Source organism: Gymnoscopelus braueri (assembly GCF_963280865.1).
Source record: "Gymnoscopelus braueri genome assembly, chromosome: 16".
In the NCBI taxonomy this organism is placed as follows: domain Eukaryota; kingdom Metazoa; phylum Chordata; class Actinopteri; order Myctophiformes; family Myctophidae; genus Gymnoscopelus; species Gymnoscopelus braueri.
This window is the reverse complement of record NC_137616.1, coordinates 14347905-14366097: the sequence shown is the minus strand read 5'-3', so window position 1 is coordinate 14366097 and position 18193 is coordinate 14347905. Positions and strand designations below refer to the sequence as shown.

The 18193-nt window shown below is 39.4% G+C and overlaps 2 protein-coding genes across 2 annotated transcripts; both read right to left on the bottom strand.

The window, feature by feature from the left end:
- Positions 1-3069: 3069 nt before the first annotated feature.
- On the bottom strand, positions 3070-4879 carry LOC308103800 (E3 ubiquitin-protein ligase TRIM35-like; the record flags this gene model as incomplete). Its single annotated transcript, XM_080453973.1, has 1 exon — positions 3070-4879. One exon carries the CDS (start codon positions 4877-4879, stop codon positions 3455-3457), a length of 1425 nt encoding a protein of 474 aa, XP_080310099.1. The 3' UTR covers positions 3070-3454.
- A 3113-nt stretch (positions 4880-7992) lies between these two features.
- On the bottom strand, positions 7993-16415 carry LOC308103799 (nuclear factor 7, ovary-like; the record flags this gene model as incomplete). Its single annotated transcript, XM_080453972.1, has 3 exons — positions 7993-8003; positions 14668-15055; positions 16305-16415. The coding sequence occupies 3 exons, from the start codon at positions 16413-16415 to the stop codon at positions 7993-7995; spliced, it is 510 nt and encodes a 169-aa protein (XP_080310098.1).
- Between the last annotated feature and the right edge of the window lie 1778 nt (positions 16416-18193).

Here is an 18193-nt window from a genome sequence, read left to right as displayed (position 1 = left end):
TGATTTAACAACTTGAACCCTAGTCTCACCACATGATGCATGTGAGCTTGTAGATCAGCCATTTACTGAAGGAGATTAGGTGAAGAGGGAAATACTAGAGCAGAGGTCCTCAAACTGGGGTCCAGGGGGAGGGGGGGTTCCAGGGGGTCCCCAGCTAAAGTAGTTAATATAGCATCAAAACAAGTATTAACTATTTTGTAATTTGGTTATTTTTTGTGAATCTTTACAAAATCTGTACAATTTTGTAGTTTTTCTTCTTTTTTAACACAAATCTTTTCTTATGGGGGTCCCTGGCACAATGCATTTTTAGATGGGGGTCTGCGGCCACTTAGACTTTTTATCAATGTGGGGGTCCTTGACATGAAAATGTTTGAGAACCACTTTACTAGCAAGGATTCTCAAAACATTTCAGGCGGTGACCTGCCAAAATAATAACATTTAAATTGGGGACCCTCCAAAATAATTATTTTTAAACTGGGGACCCCCACCTTTACAATCACTTGGAATTGCAGGAGTTGAGGCATTACATTTAGTTTGACTCTAAATAAATGACCCTGATAAATATTGTGAAAATAGCCGATCTACAAGCTCACAACGCCTCGCAATGCTTGAGCTTGTAGATCGGCTATTTTCAAACATGTTGCCTCTTTCATGTAATATTTGACAATTTAGCCAAAGTTTGACAATTTTTTATAGGATAGTTTGTTGGTTACTTTTGACGTAGTAATGGTCTCATTATTATTTTATTTTATTCATTTTAGAGGTATTAAAAAGGTCTTATAAGTCCTTAAATTGTAACTTTAGAAATGTGCAGATACCCTGTGTACACTTATACTGTATGTTGTTTTGTTCAATGTTGCACATTAAGTTAATCATCTGGGGACCCCCTAAAATAATTTGGGGACCCCCCTTAGAGGATCTAGTATAGAGCCCTAGCAGATCTACAAGCTCATAGCGCGTCACTTAGTGCCGTGCTATGAGCTTGTAGATCTGCTATTTTTTTTTAATCTTGAAGATTTGTGCAACTCTTTGAATGTATACAGTATATATATTAGTAAAGCGAACATTTTAAACTTGAATCTTTGCTTCTGGAGGTCCCTGCATGGAACACAATATTTTGAGATGGGGGTCCGCGGCCAAATACATATAATTTTGGGGGTCCTTACCTTGACATGAATCAGTTTTGAGTACCACTGATACAGCAACATACGTTTTTCAAGCTCACAACGCCATGTAACGCATGGTGAGATTAAGATCTGCTATTTTCAAAAAAAATTGTAAGTTGAAAATGTATTACGTACATTATTTAAAAAAGTTTGAATTTGTTTTGAAATCCCCCCCCCCCCCAGTGTTTTGAAAATCTTTTGAAATGTATCTTTTTTAATTGTAGGAAATGCTAAATAAAATGAATTAATAAATTTACATCAGCAGCTCATTTGCATCAACCAAAGGCCTTTACTGTTTAACTCTCACATTGTTCATGTACAGCTTTCTAGGTTGATAATATAGTCAGTAGTGACATCTAGTGGACATGCAGGGGAAACCTGCATGTCCATGTATGTACCTAACCAGTGTATCTAAGTGAGAAAAAGTGAATCTGAATCTGTTACACCCACAGTTATATTGATATGGGGGGCCGTGATTACATGCAAAATACACACTAAAACATGTATATTGTTCTATTCAAATGATATTGAATCGTGTCTCAAAACAGTCTCCCTAAACTGGATATCAGAACATTAACACTTTATATGAGCTGATGTCCATTTGACACTGAACTGTGTGGCTCATAGAATTGTTAATATTACATCCACATGAGTTTAGCTTGAATGTATTTACGTAGCCTTACTGCTCTGAGTTCATAGCTAAATCACCATGGATGGATTCTAGACTGTTCCATTATTATATCATAGTCTGCTATTGTTCCATTATTATATCATAATAATGTTCCATTATTTGTTATTATGTTCTAATGTTCCATTAACCATCTATGGAGCAGCTCCAGTATGTGTCTCTTGGTGACATCATCACTAGTCTTGTCACTCTGCCTTTCATCTTAAGACAAAACTGATCTGTACAATATAGAAATAAATAATGTCAACTCTTTTAAAGTGAACTTTAACAGTAGCAACAGGACATATATTTCTGCTGTGTTTTCTGGTAAGTCAGTTGTTTTAGTCACTTGGCCCTTGACTGAACGTTGTCAACTTTCTCAACAGCTAATAAATTAATTTGAATGACATTATGAAGTTATGCCTGTGGCCAAGTTGACACCAAAGTCTTGTCTGTCACTAGGCAGATCAGAACGTAATATGAATAAGTCATATCTGAATACAGAATGTACTCGAATTATGAATTACTAAATTTGTAACAAAATGTAGGCTATTTATCAAAGTTAAATGCCCTGCATAATCAGTTTGAAAAGTTCGTTTGATAAAGAAAATAATAATGTGATGTTACTGACAGTCATTATAGAGGAGGGATAACATCAAGGGAATTAGTTTTACTCAAGATATAATATTTTACAATAAAATGTATTTAACCTGGATAGTCAACATATTTGTTGTAAATATTAACTCTTTAGGTAACGTTCAGTGACTCAGACAGGACAACACAGAAACGCTCAGGCAAGAATTCAGCGTTCACAAGATTTAATCCATATTAAAGTCAACGATCAGAACCGAACAAAAAGTGAAGACTAATGTAGCTGTCAGGGAACAGGCAGAGAATCACAACATGATAATTAGTCGCTCTGGAGCTAAATGCCTAAATTATAAAGGTTGTATTTCTGAGGAAATCAGAAGATATGACTTTGCTGAGCCCTGAAATAGCTTTTGTATGTAAAATATGAATTATTGCACATTAATCAGACATTCTGCATAATAAGACAAATAGCCAGTCTATTAATCTTGCAGTTGGATCCTATCAGAGCCAATGTGCAGTACTTAAAATCCATGAACAGTGTTGGACAGTAACTAAGTACATTTACTCTTAAACCATTGAACAGTAGTGGACAGCAACTACTGTAAGTACATTTACTCTTAAACCATTGAACAGTAGTGGACAGTAACTAAGTACATTTACTCTTAAACCATTGAACAGTAGTGGACAGTAACTATGTATATTAACTCACACTGGGGTCCTTCCGTGGAGGTCACTGAGGGAGTCCAATTACATTTTGAGAACAGCAATGTTTTTAGGTCAGATTTAAATTTGGTTGGGGAATCATGGTTTGTTTCTTGTGACATCTTCAAAGTCATTTTTCTAGGGGAAGTAAATATTTTAAGATGGGGATCCACAGCCAAATTTGGGGTCCTCGACATGAAAAGGTTTGAGAACCAATGCTTTAGGAAACACTTGTTAATGTGACTGTCATTGACCACAACATAATCACATATTCTGCTAAACTGAGTAATATATTCCCCCTTATAGACTCATCATCATCTCATCATGTCTAACTGCATTGTTCCACAGTTACACTGATCTTCCCTGGTAATATTCTCAGAGGGACAGTATCATCACCAGTGCAAATGCATGGAATGAGAGTTTCAGTGAAAGTATGTGTGAAGGTGTGTATGTGTGTGTTAGTATCAGAATCAGAGAATGACAGCTTTCCTTCATTCCAGTCCAGCTGGACTCTGATCCTCTGAGGTTTCTGGTTCAATGAGAGATCAGTGAATGACCCTGGTGGGGAGCATGCTCTGTATTGACCTTGATATAACCTTATTCTCCACCGTTGACCCCTTCTGTCTCCCTTCCTCTGGTAAGACTCTGCTAACAGACCCACTTCCCAGTTTGTATTGTCTCCAACCTCAACATCCCAGCTGTGAGTCCCTGAGTTAAAGCCCTCAGAACCCAGGACATAGCCATAGTGGTCAAACCTCTCTGGGTTGTCAGGAAGCTGCTGCCATTCTCCAGGTCTCACACTGGTCAGATCATCAGACAGGGTGTATACTGGAAAGGCAGTGTTGGGGTCCAGAATGACAGGAGTGTAGGAGACAATGTCCTTCATCTTGTTCCAGACTCTGAAGGTCAGGTTGCCCAGGTGTTTGGTGACATCCATCAGTGATCCTGAGATCAGCTGTGGGTCCTGCAGTGTGAACTGGACTCTTTCCGTTGTGGTCTTGTAGTTCTGCAGGAATGAGATATGTTCAGCTCTCAGCTCCTCCTCTATGGCTCTGATGTTGTTTGAAAGGATTAGTATGTCCCTGTTCAGACCTTCAATCTTCTCATTTATCATCTGACTCTTCTCCTGCACTTCCTCCCTCAGTGCAGTGATGCTGGCCTCCTCTTCCTCTTGTAGAGACTGATGAAGCTTCTTAAACTGGTCTTTAATCTGCATCTCTGTCTGCCAGGCCTGGACCTTAATGTGTTTTGCTGTTTGGTCACTTTTCTTTTTAACTTCATTAAAGACCTCCAGTTTCTTCTGTAAAGGCTTCAGTGCTTTCTGGACTTCCGCCTTGTGATCCAGAGCAGCTTCATCGATGGGTCTGAAACTGTGGTTGGTGTGTTTTTTAGACTCGCGACAGATAAGACACACTGGCTGTTGACATTCCAGACAGAACAGTTTGAGTTTCTCAGCATGCAGACTGCAGAGATCCTCAGACCCTGATGAAGTTCTCTTACGTTTTGAAGCTCTCTGTCTCTCCTGTATGAAGGCCTCACACAGGTTCTTCAGAGCCAGGTTACGGGGTAGATGATCTGTTGAATGTATTTCCTTACAAACTGGACATTCCTTTATTTCCTTCCGTCTCCACCATTCCTGCAGACAAGCATTACAGAAGCTGTGGCTACATGACAGTATAACAGGATCTTTAAAGATGTCACGACACACAGGACAGGAAAAATCCTCTTCTGGAAGAGATGACGAGGAAGCCATTTAGTCTCTGAGTGAAGTTACAAACACTCTGCTTAATACAGTAAATTAGTCAGTCAGTAGTGGTACTGTAACACTTCCTCCTCTAGAATGTTCCCTGAAGTTTACTTTCACTGTGAATCGGGTTGGTTGTTGTTAAAGTCCATTCAGCTGACAGAGTCAGCAGCAGGTTCCAGTGGTCAGGGTCAGTATTCCCTCCTGTAGCTGATGTGGAAACACAGTCTGTCCTCCTCACTGGAAGTTGTGTTTGATCTGAAGGTCAATCTAATCGTCTCAGATGAGTCTGGCAGGGGGCGGAGCTTTGACACACCACCACAGACCTGTTGCAAAGTACACACACACACACAAACACAAATTTGCCATTAATCTGATACACATATAACGTATGCCCCAAAAATATTAACCCATTAAGACCTGGAACTGTGTCATTTTTAGATTTGAGCTAAAAAAGCATTATTTTACACTTTGGGCTATTCAAAAATAGCAGATATACAAGCTCATAGCGCGGCACCGAGTGCCGCGCTACGAGCTTGTAGATCTGCTATTTTTGAAGAATCGTGAAAATGTGTGCAAATCTTTGAATATATATATTTTTAAAGCGAACATTTTTAACTCAAATCTTTGCTTCTTGGGGGGTCCCTGGAACAAAATATTTTGATGGGGGTCCGCGGCCAAATACATGTCATTTTGGGGGTCCTTGACATGAAAAAGTTTGAGCACCACTGATATAGAAACATACGTTTTTCAGAATACTGTTGAGATTTAGGAGACATGTAGAATCGGCTTCAGGTCTCAATGGGTTAAGTCCCATGTCAACCAGATCCCTAAAACTGCCTTCTTCCACCTTCGCAACATTGGGGCCGCCTTCATCCCAGCCCATCACACACTGCTGCTGAGACACTCATCCATGCCTTCATCACATCCAGACTCCACTACTGCAATAGCACAGAATAGATTTCAAAATACTAATCACCACCTACAAGGCCCTCAACAACCAGGCTCCCCGCTACGGCGCTACCTCTCTGAACTCCTCCAACGCCACGCCCCCCTCCCTCAGATCGGGTGATGCCAACCTCCTGGACATCCCCAGAACAAATAAGCAAACCTGGGGTGACAGGCCTTTCTCTGTGGCCAGGCTTGCATTCCCTACCCCCCTTTGTTTACCCTTCTTTTATAGTATTTAGCCTTTTTAACTACTTTTTCCTAATAAAGTTGTTTTAATTTGTCTGTTAGGCGACTTTGAGTACCTAGAAAAGCGCTATATAAATTGTATGTATTATTATTATTATTATTTAATTGGTTGAATGAGATGTATCAAAGTCAGGAGGAGAGTCTAGAACAACAGAGGGAGGGAGAGCCAAATTAGCCCATAAACTCAGAGTACTGAAACCTGAACATGCCGTCAGTGTAATAACTGTGTTGCAGCCAATTTGATTGTGGTTTAATATTTGTATTGTGATGGTGCTGTGATACTACTGAATTGACCTGGGCATAGGCGGAGACTCAGCCAATTTGGGGGTGTCACAGGTGCACAGCATTAGGGATTGGGAATCACAGAGGGAAGCCAAACAGTTTTTCAACCGTGCGTGTTTTTGTTTGTTTTCCATCCACATGTGACAAGTCTCACACACACACACACCCACACACACTAGTGCTGCAAGATTCTTGCTCAAATGTGAATCACGATTTTCCTCCATAAGAATTGAGATCACGATTCTCACACGATTCTCACACAATTCTCTTGTAAATATAAAAATATTAAGCAAAAAAAAAGAGAGCTTGTAAATCGGCTATTTTTCAATATCCCAAGTATAAAATAGGTTTTAATTGGTTAATGTATGTATTGTAATAATACGTATAAATAATTAAATATGCAAAGAAGGTAGTAGATAAAGTTTTTAAATGACTGCAGTGGAATTAAAAGCACAATATTCTCCTCTGAGATTTAGAGAAGTAGATGTACTGTATAAAGAACTGAACATGTAAATACTCAAGGTACCTCAACATTGTACTTGAATACAGTACTGAGTAAATTCAGTTACTTGGTTACTCCACCATTGTGTAAAACACAGCAAAACAAGAACAATACTTTATAAAAATGCAATACTGCAGATTCAGAGATTATTACTGGCAGTAAGTCTGTCATAACAACATGACAAAAGTGGATTTTTGTGGAAGCCATTGATTATATACTGACAGGACAAGCATTGTGTTTATTTCTACAGAACTGGGACAACGCTATGGTTTGTTTTCACACTTAGATCAAACTAATGGTTTAATAAGTGTCAAGTATCACTCCCTCCAGGCAAACACACAACTCAATAGTTATTCATATCACACAAAGAAAGATATATATATATATATATATATATATATATATATATATATATATATATATATATATATATATATATATATATATATATAGGTAAGCTACTTTGTATAACTACTGGCCAAAGTTGATGATAATAAACCTTCATGTAGTTGTAAAACTTTAACCATAAATCAAACAACATATTACCATATTAGCCTTAGATCAAGACTATCGTTGATGTATGCAAATGCAAAATATAAGGTAATTACCCGCTTGCCCCAAATGTTAACTAGGTGTCCGGAGTGTTTGTGTAATGTATTAGTCCATATTGTTCAATAAAGAAGTGTTTTAATCCCGTCTGTGGCCGATTCTGGAGGAAGTTAGTGATGGGGCGCATCCGGTGAAAGCCGAAATTACACTCAATGTAAACAGGAAGTAAACGAGGGGGGAATGTTGTTCGGCCACCGACGGGATTAAAACACTTCTTTATTGAACAATATGGACTAATACATTGCACAAACACGCCGGACACCTAGTTAACATTTGGGGCAAGCGGGTAAGCACCTTATATTTAGCATTTTGTACATGTTAGGAGAAGTACGGGCTTTACTGGTGACATTCCACGACAAACTCGGGGGGGGGGCTAAGATATGAGATTTCCGGAGGGAGGGTTTACCAGGCTAGGGCTAAGACTCTCGTAGATATAAAAATGTCGATCAAATACATCTACGATAGTCTTCTTGATCTAAGGCTAATATCATATGACAGATAAGATAATGTTACAGCTCTTAAATCTACATGTTCAGTGCTCACCTAACAGAAGAGATTCTCACAGAAGATACTTTAGAGTCACTTGATGTTTCTCACACGGGCAACAACCATCTGACCCGCGCGTTCTCCTACCAACGTGAGAAGGCACGGCTGTCGTAAAAACGTCCGTAAACCAGTACTGTCGAAACACTTAAAGGGCACCGCGCATAGACCATATTCACACGGCGGCCATGTTTCTATGAAGTCAATGAAAGTAGCCACCCCGGGTGGCGGCATTTTCAATGTTAAATTCCAATATGGCCGCCGTGTGAATATGGTCTATAGCATGAAAGCATAGAGACTGTAAAAGAATGAGAGTGAAACTGGACTTCAGAAAGTTCAGATCATGTTTCTAGAGGCGCGCGCGCACGCACGCACACACACACACACACACACACACACACACACACACACACACACACACACACACACACAGAGCAAACCCAGAGATGTCAGTATTAATGATTGATAAAGTTCTTAGCTGTGCAATACAATTGTCATGTTAGATTATAAAAGGTTAGCCGAGTATGTGAATCTAATGCAGTTTTTTTGGACATTACCTTTTTTAATTTTTAGAAGACTTGCAGAATGCTTTTGGAACAGTAGCATATTAATGGCAAGTCATTTTCTTACATTCATAATTGCACCATTTAATTTTACAATCGATAGCTACTCACTTGTAGTCATTTTCAAGATTATTCCACATATTCACAGATGTTCACAATTCCTCCTTTTCTTTGAAGATAGCCAATCTACAAGCTCACAACACACATCACAATGCTTTCTGAACTTGCAGATCAGTTATTTTCTAAGCTTATCTGCACGGCACACAGAACGGGGGAATGTTAACAAATAATTCACTTTCTGTACTTTTTAAATGTGGATGAGTTTAAGTCCTGACCTGCCAAACACATTTATTCCCTTCAATATCCAGTGCAACATGTTGTGCAGATATTATAAATCTGCATACTATATTGTCACCTGAGGTATACTATGTTTATACATTCAATTCAACAAGACATATAAAGACATACAACATACATACAAGATCATAAATACTAGGAGCAGTAAAAGTATATTTACATAAAAACAGTGGGGGGTAATTTATTTTGGCAAGCTAGAAGACTTGTCTCGGTCCAGTTGCAAATTTCAGACATGTTCTCTTTTATGGCGGTTTTGAAGGAGGGTAGGAAGCCACACTCTTTGATGGCTGTTGGTAGGACATTCCACATTCATTCTACTATTATGCCACCATAACAGTAGAATGAATTCATCCCCATGTTTGTGCCGAATCTGGGGGGGAATGAGATCCGTGGAGCTCCCTCTTGTGTACTCTTTCCTACCCTGAGCCATCCCACCCTAGCATATAATGAGCAGGGGTTAGGTGAGTCCTATATGTGTGGGTTTAGAAGTAACCTGATCCGTTAGTTTTGATAGGTCTGAAGTTGTGTTTTTAATGCCTTTGAGGTGCTAGAGCACCATGAGGTGCATGCAGAGTCAAAATGACATTGGACGAGTGCTCCATCTAGTGTCCTCAGAGCATTCCTACTGACCAACGAGGAGACCCTGCCCAAACATCTTGTTCTTTGGTTGACTTTCTTGATCTGTTGCCATTCTTCACTGGAAAGACTGTTCTCTAAAATGCAACCCAGGTTAAAAGGGTTTTTTCAACCTGCACTTTGTCCTCGTCCGAGACCAGGAGTGCAGAGTCATCCACGAACAAATACAATTAAGCAATATTACACGAGAGGGTGCGGGAGGGATGCGGTCAGGAACGAGGCGAAGCCGAGTTCCGCGAGCATCACTGGAGTGACAATAATGTAAGGTAAAGCACACCCTCAAGTGTAATATTGCGATTATACAACAGTTACCAACAAAACACATCCAAATGTATTCATATTGTGGGGCAATTAATAATAAAAATGTTTAGCTATTATCCATTTCCCAGTAAAGAGAGGTTTTTGACTGAGAGACATTAAATAGTCCCTGTAGCAGCGCTTTGAGTTTGAGGCACCGTCTCATCAACACAGCTGAGCTATCAATGCTTGCGCAGTGGAATGAATTCCAGTAGGCTATATGCTCCGTCGTACGACCGTGTCACGTGGCCAAAATAACTGATCTACAAGCTGACAACGAGTTGTGAATTTGTAGATCGGCTATTTTCGCCGTGCGATACCTTCGTACGATAAAGTATAACATACACTGGACTGTTAACGAAATGGGAGTAATTTTACTTTAACACAGGAGGATATTTATAACCTTCTAACCATTGATCAACCGTAAGTCCACCAAATAAGTCAAAATTAACAACATAGTCCATTTTGCATAGCTGTTTGTTCTCCGGTGGCGGCGGTGGGTCAGGCTACTGTCTGTTTGATTTCCTACCGTGGGACAGCGTGACTTCACAGCACAGCTGTGCCATATATGGTCTAATCAGGTGCGGACTGCAGTGCGGAGTGATTTATTAATGTGATTAGGCCCGTGCTATGATGCTGGTTTGAAGCACGGCTAGATAGCTATTTCAGCCAATCAGATTGCTTGGTCGGAACTACCTGTTGTATAATTTGCCATATAATAATAATATATAAACTGTTTGCCTACTTGTCCTTCCACATGTCATGTAAACAGAAAACTATGTAAACAAAGCTACGTCTGAACTGTGTGTCTTGAGAATGAATCTCAATGAGATCACCTGTATAAATACATGATAAATGAATAAAAAGAGAAATACAAATAGTTTATCAGTGGTTCTCAATGTGAGGTTTTAGGACAATCTTCACCACCCATTCACATAAGTACTGTATAACTGGAGAATGTACAAGAATTCCTATTTGAACAGAATTTCTATTTTGACTCTTTACCAACATTAAATAGTTATCAAAGGAATTCTGGACAAACCGAATCATGCCTTATAAAAACTAGTTATCGGATTTGGAAAATAAAAATCATATAAATGTGAATTGCGTGGCCCAATGTAAATCAAACTGAGGGTCCTTGGAATGAGAGAGTACTTAGAGAATGACTGGACCACAGTCTAGATACTAGAAGTGTAAATTGGGGGATACTTGGAGACAATGACACACCTCAAGTGGGTGTAGATTATCTGTTCTGTGCTGAGTGGGCCATCTGCATTTAAAATGCAAATAAGACAACACTAATTGTGTGTGTGTGTGTGTGTGTGTGTGTGTGTGTGTGTGCTGTCTGTGGTGGTCTGACTTTTTTTTTGAGAGAGAAACAAGCAACCAGGTCTATGAAAACAAGCCCAAAAGAAGCAAGCCCTTCGCCCTTTAAACATATACATTGTTTTTTTGAAAATGGCCGATATATATCTGCTATTTAATTCAAGAAAATGTGTGCACATTTTGAATATTCTTGAAAAACAAATCTTGTATGGGGGTCCTTGGCATAAAATGTTTTCAGACTGGGGTCCACAGACAAATGCATATTATTTAATTTGGGGGTCCTTGACATGACAATATTTGAGAAACAATGGTTTAACAACATTAGGAAACGAGCCCAAATAAGCAACTACACTTAGAAACAAGCCCAAAAAAACACAACCCGCAACTACCAATATTTACAAGCAACTTTACAGAAAAAGAAGCCCAAAGTGGCTTATAATAAGCAGACATGGCAACACTGACTCTGAGCAGCAGGCCAATATGTTCTCTTCTGTGGTGGAAAAGTACTCACATGTTTTACTTAAGTAAAAGTATCAATACTGCAATTTCTGTAAATTATTATGTAAGTAAAAGTAAAAGTCCGGAATTCAAAATGTAATTGAGTAAAAAAAGAAAATAATTCACGTTAAAATATACTTAAGTACTGAAAGTAAAAGTAGCCTACTCCTTTTGCAGAATGTCACATTTCACACGTTTACAAAATGTTTAAAGTGCTTTGAAAATAGCAGATGTTACAAGCTCACGTGTCACAAAGCAACGCGTTGTGAGCTTGTACATCTGCTATTTTCAAATATCAAGTATGCATTGGGCTGAAGTGGTTAATGCATGTTTTGTAACAATAATCTAAAACCGTTTTAGTCAGACGTCATGCCAACACACCCTGCAGTAAGACTAGATTAGAATCACACATGCATCCACTACCTCACTATAAAAACAACCATGACTTCAGATCATGTTTCTATAGTCAGACCTTAAAAATAAGGCTCTAAACATCCCAAAACAAATTAGTAAGGCTACTTCTTGGTCTCAATCACAAAACCCATCTAACCCCTGCTCATTCTGCTAGGGTTGGATGGCTTAGGGTTGAGGACAGAGTACAGCTTGCTATGGGCCTGGTCTTCAAGATACACCACAACATTGGGATCCCCCTGTATTTGTCTAAATACTTCCAAAATGTTAATGAAGTCCACGATCATAACACCAGAGGCAGCTCCACGAATCATGATCAACCCAGATTTGGCACAACAAAGGGATAAGGGAATGAACTCGTTCTCATGCTATTCATCAAAAATGTGGAATGCCCTACCAAAAGGAGTAAAGGAGTGTAAAACCCTCCTCACTTTCAAAACTGCCCTAAAGATACACCTTCAGGAGGCTGCAATTCGAAAATGGCCCCTGTCTAACCCCTAAGTCTTAACCTACCCCCCCTCCACCCTACCCATTTTTTTCCTTCTCTTGTGCATATTTTTCACTCTTCATACCAGTAACCTGTAAGCTGATTGTATGACGTTCTGTATAGTAGTGTGTATATCTGTCTGTCTCTTATATGTCATCATGATTTGTGTGCATGGGGATCTCATCTTAAACAAGCTCAGTGCTTACTGAGTCTTCCAGTTTAGTAGACCTTGTATTGTGAATCTGTACTTCCATCTACTGTTGTTCTCATGTCTTACTAAATAAAGTACATGAATCAATCAATCAAAGACTTTAATTAGGAATGCAGTTCCATTACACATCAGTAACAGATAGTCTCCCGTCTCATTTAAGTGAATGAAAAGAAAAACAGCTGACAGGACAGTTCAGCGAGTATGAAGACCAAAAAATGTAGAGACAAAACAAAAATAACAGCTTGACTCACTGTATTTAAACTTTCAGTTGATTATATTGTTTTCCATCCATGTCCTTCCTTCTCTTTATCTATCCCTTTGAGTGTATTCATCCTTTTCACTACATTTATTTATTCTCTAATTCTTTGGTACCACAGGTACCACAAAGTAAAGTAAATCAGTCATTTTTAGTAAAGTAAAATTAAGTAAGGTCAGAGTTTTTAAACACATATTGGTGTTGTTTTCCTTGTATAATAGATCACATGAAAATAAAAAGTATAATATTAGTATATTAGTGTGATCCATAAAAACATGACATCATCACAATATGGACATTTTGATGATATCACAGATAGGAGAAAAAAAGTTTTCATTGTTATCCTGTTAAATAGGGATTTAAATTTATCTGGATAACAATGAAAACTATTTTTTACAGGTTTTAAAGAAAAAAGCCCCATAGGATGAGAATCACTGCTCTTTACCCCCAGTGGGGAGGGGGGGGGGGGGGTTCCAGGGGGTATAGTTAAAGGTAGGGTAAGTGATATTTTTTGGTTAAAACAAAAAGTATTTTGTTAAAAGGATAAAATACTATATTCTGATAGTAATCAATGCTATAGAGTGTTTTTTCAGTAACAGATGTCTCCCTGTCTCTCCAGCTCTTTAATAAACAGAAAATACATTTTTCGGTAGGTGTCAAAATCTCAGCCAATCAGGAGAAAGTACCCATTTTTAAGCTTAATTTGTATAGTGTTCCAGTTCCAATTTTGCATGCTCATTTCTTAGTGTCATCACTTCCAATTTCACTTGTTTAATCTGTATCCTGATTGAGTTCTCTGTCCTGGTTGGATAAAATAGGAAATGAAACTGAAACTGAAACGAAAATGCATTTTCTGTTTAATAAAGAGGTGGAGAGACAAGGAGACTCCTAATACTGAACAAACACTCTATAGCAATGAGTACTATCAGAATACAGAGCTATTTAACAATTATTTTAACCAACGCAAATCACTTACCCTACCTTTAATATAGCATCACAATCATTTTAACAGCTTTATCCATTTATATGTTGGCTATTCAATAATAGCAGATCTACAAGCTCACAGCTTGTACATCTATTTTTGAAATTATTGGAAAAATATAGAAAATGTATTGAATCATTTTTAATTGTTTTAATATAAATCTTCCCTTCTAGGGGATGGGGGTCCCACACACCAAATATTTTAAGATGGGGGTCCACGGCCAAATGCATTTGGGGGTCCTTGACAAGAAAAGGTTTGAGAACCCCTGCTTTAGGAAACACTTGTTAATGTGACTGTCATTGACCACAACACAATCATTTAGATTCTATGAGTAATATCCTCCTTTAAAGACTCTCAATGTATCATCATCATCATCATGTCTAACTGCATTGTTCCACAGTTACACTGATCTTCCCAGGTAACATCCTCAGAGGGACAGTTTCACCATCACCAGTGTAAATGCATGGAAAGAGTGTGTCAGTGAAAGTGTGTGTGAAGGTGTGTATGTGCGTGTTAGTATCAGGATCAGAGAATGACAGCTTTCCTTCATTCCAGTCCAGCTGGACTCTGATCCTCTGAGGATTCTGCTTCAATGAGAGATCAGTGCCTGACCCTGGTGGGGAGAATGCTCTGTATTTACCTTCATCTAACCTTATTAACCAGTGCTGACCCACTTCGTCTCCCTTCCTCTGGTAACACTCTGCTAACACACCCACTCCCCAGTCTGCATGGTCTCCAACCTCAACATCCCAGCTGTGAGTCCCTGAGTTAAAGCTTTCAGAACCCAGGACATAGCCAACTTCGTCAAACCTCTCTGGGTTGTCAGGAAGCTGCTGTATTTCTCCATCTCTCACACTGGTCAGATCATCAGACAGGGTGTATGATGGATAGGCAGTGTTGGGGTCCAGAATGACAGGAGTGTAGGAGACAATGTCCTTCATCTTGTTCCAGACTCTGAAGGTCAGGTTGCTCAGGTGTTTGGCCACGTCCATCAGAGGTCCTGAGACCAGCTGTGGGTCCTGCAGTGTGAACTGGACTCTTTCCATTGTGGTCTTGTAGTTCTGCAGGAATGAGATGTGTTCAGCTCTCAGCTCCTCCTCTATGGCTCTGATGTTGTTTGAAAGGGTTAATATGTCTCTGTTCAGACCTTCAATCTTCTCATTTATCATCTGACTCTTCTGCTGCCCTTCATCCCTCAGTGCAGTGATGCTGGCCTCCTCTTCCTCTTGTAGAAACCGATGAAGCTTTTTAAACTGTTCCTTAATCTTTCTCTCTGTGTGCCGGGCCTGGACCTTAATGTGTTTTGCTGTTTGGTCACTTTTCTTTTTAACTTCATTAAAGACCTTCAGTTTCTCCTGTAAAGTCTTCAGTAATTTCTGGACTTCCTCCTTGTGATCCAGAGCAGCTTCATCGATGGGTCTGAAACTGTGGTTGGTATGTTTTTTAGAATCTCGACACACAACACACGCTGGCTGTTGACATTCCAGACAGAACAGTTTGAGTTTCTCAGCATGCAGACTGCAGAGATCCTCAGTTCTCTTACGTTTTGAAGCTCTCCGTCTCTCCTGTATGAAGGCCTCACACAGGTTCTTCAGAGCCAGGTTACGGGGTAGATCAGTGTCTATCAACCTTTTTTGTGCCAAGGCACACCTGGCATAGCCAAAAAATCCCAGGGCACACCTAGATATACGGTATCTATAATTATATATATATATACGGTATATCTATATACCGTATATAGATATATACGGTATATAGCCGATTTTCACATTTCACGAAACGATACGATACGATATTGGGCACACAACTTCGATACGATTTCGATACGATACGCACTTTTTTATCATGAAAATATATGGGGGAGAAAAAAAGCAAATGCAAACAAATATTTCTGTTTTTGCATTATTCAGACATGCAAACTTGTAGCTTTTCAGCTTCCACTAGCCGTTTTGAATCCAAATAGGGCAATAGTGTGACACCTGACCCGAAAAAAAACAGCATGTTGTCACCATTTTCACCTTGGGGCTGTTTGCATGCCTGATTATTATTATTGTTTAAAAAAAAAAAAAAAAAAAAAACTTTTTTTTGTTTTTTTTTTTCAAAATCTTTTTTTTTTCAAACCTCCTTCAAACGGCGCGGCACACCTCAGCAGTAGCCCCGGCCCAAAATTGGGACGTTTGCCAGGGTTGATATACACTGGGGTAGATGATCTGTTGAATGTATTTCCTTACAAACTGGACATTCCTTTATTTCCTTCCGTCTCCACCATTCCTGCAGACAAGCATTACAGAAGCTGTGGCTACATGACAGTATAACAGGATCTTTAAAGATGTCACGACACACAGGACAGGAAAAATCCTCTTCTGGAAGAGACAACGTGGAAGTCATTTAGTCTCTGAATGAAGCAACAAACACTCTGCTTAATACAGTAAATTAGTCAGTCAGTAGTGGTACTGTAACACTTCCTCCTCTAGAATGTTCCCTGAAGTTTATTTTCACTGTGAATCGTGGTTGTTGTTAAAGTCCATTCAGCTGACAGAGTCAGCAGCAGGTTCCAGTGGTCAGGGTCAGTATTCCCTCCTGTAGCTGATGTGGAAAGACAGTCTGTCCTCCTCACTGGAAGTTGCGTTTGATCTGAAGGTCAATCTTATCGTCTCAGATGAGTCTGACGGGGGGCGGAGCTTTGACACACCTCCACAGACCTGTTGCAAAGTACACACACACACACACACACACACACACACACACACACACACACACACACACACACACACACACACACACACACACACACACACACACACACACACACACACACACACACACACACACACACACACACACACACACACAGTTGAATGAGATGTATCAAAGTCAGGACAGTCTTTTATTTACTATATAATTAGTATAGACAGGAAACAATAGAGACGGAGGGAGTCTACTTAACCCATGCAAAAACCAAGAGTACTGAAACCTGAACATGCTGTCAGTGCAATATAACTTTAAAGCTTCACTCCACCTGTTTTGCCTGTGGACATAATTATCTTAAATCAGCCTTCATTAAAGAAATGTATAAACAAATACAGTATTGCATACCTCTGGGTGACTTGAGGGGTTACGAAATGGACCCTTACAGGTCTGTAACTCTGAGAGTGTACAAATGGAACCAAATGGACCCTTACAGGTCTGTAACTCTGAGAGTGTACAAATGGAACCAAATGGACCCTTACAGGTCTGTAACTCAGAGTGTACAAATGGAACCAAATGGACCCTTACAGGTCTGTAACTCTGAGAGTGTACAAATGGAACCAAATGGACCCTTACAGGTCTGTAACTCTGAGAGTATACAAATGGAACCAAATGGACCTGTAAGGGTCCTTTTGGTTCCATTTGTACACTCTCAAGAGTCATAGTGGGCCTTGAAACTAAAAAGTTAAGAGTAAAAGTAGCAATACCACAATGAAGAAATACTGTCACAAGTAAAAAGTAAGTAAAAAATGCTTTAAAACTTCTACTTGAGTAAAAGTTCAAAAATGTTGGCAGCAAAATATACTTGCAGTGCTCATTATGCAGAATGTCCCATTTCACAACAAAAATAGCAGATCTACAAGCTCACAACTCGAAGCGGCATTTAGAGAAGTAGATGTACTGTATAGAGAACTGAACATGTAAATACTCAAGGTACCTCAACATTGTACTTGAATACAGTACTGAGTAAATTCAGTTACTTGGTTACTCCACCATAGAGACACACGGGGACTACAAATTTCACGCCCACTTTTGAGACAGCGCCGCTACTCGAGGTCCGTTAGAACGATGAACTGCAGCTGCCAATGCATTCCCTATGAGAGGATATGAAAGTTAGCCTACTTTTAAAATTATCCTGCATTAACTGAAGACGATATTGATTTAAATAAAAATATGTTTCCAAATGTATGGAGTGTCTTTGTCAACACATCTTCTTGTTTTCTTAATAGTTGATGTGTTTCACATTTAATTTGCCACTTTAACGAGTTACCCATAATGTTAACACAGCAGAGGGTAGACAGCAGACGGGCATTTCAGTGACATCACTGTCTTTACGAGCGCCGAGCGCCAACCAGTGGCGTACCCACTGTAAAGGGAGGAGAGGCGGTCGCCTGCCCAACTAAGACCTCGCCTCCCCT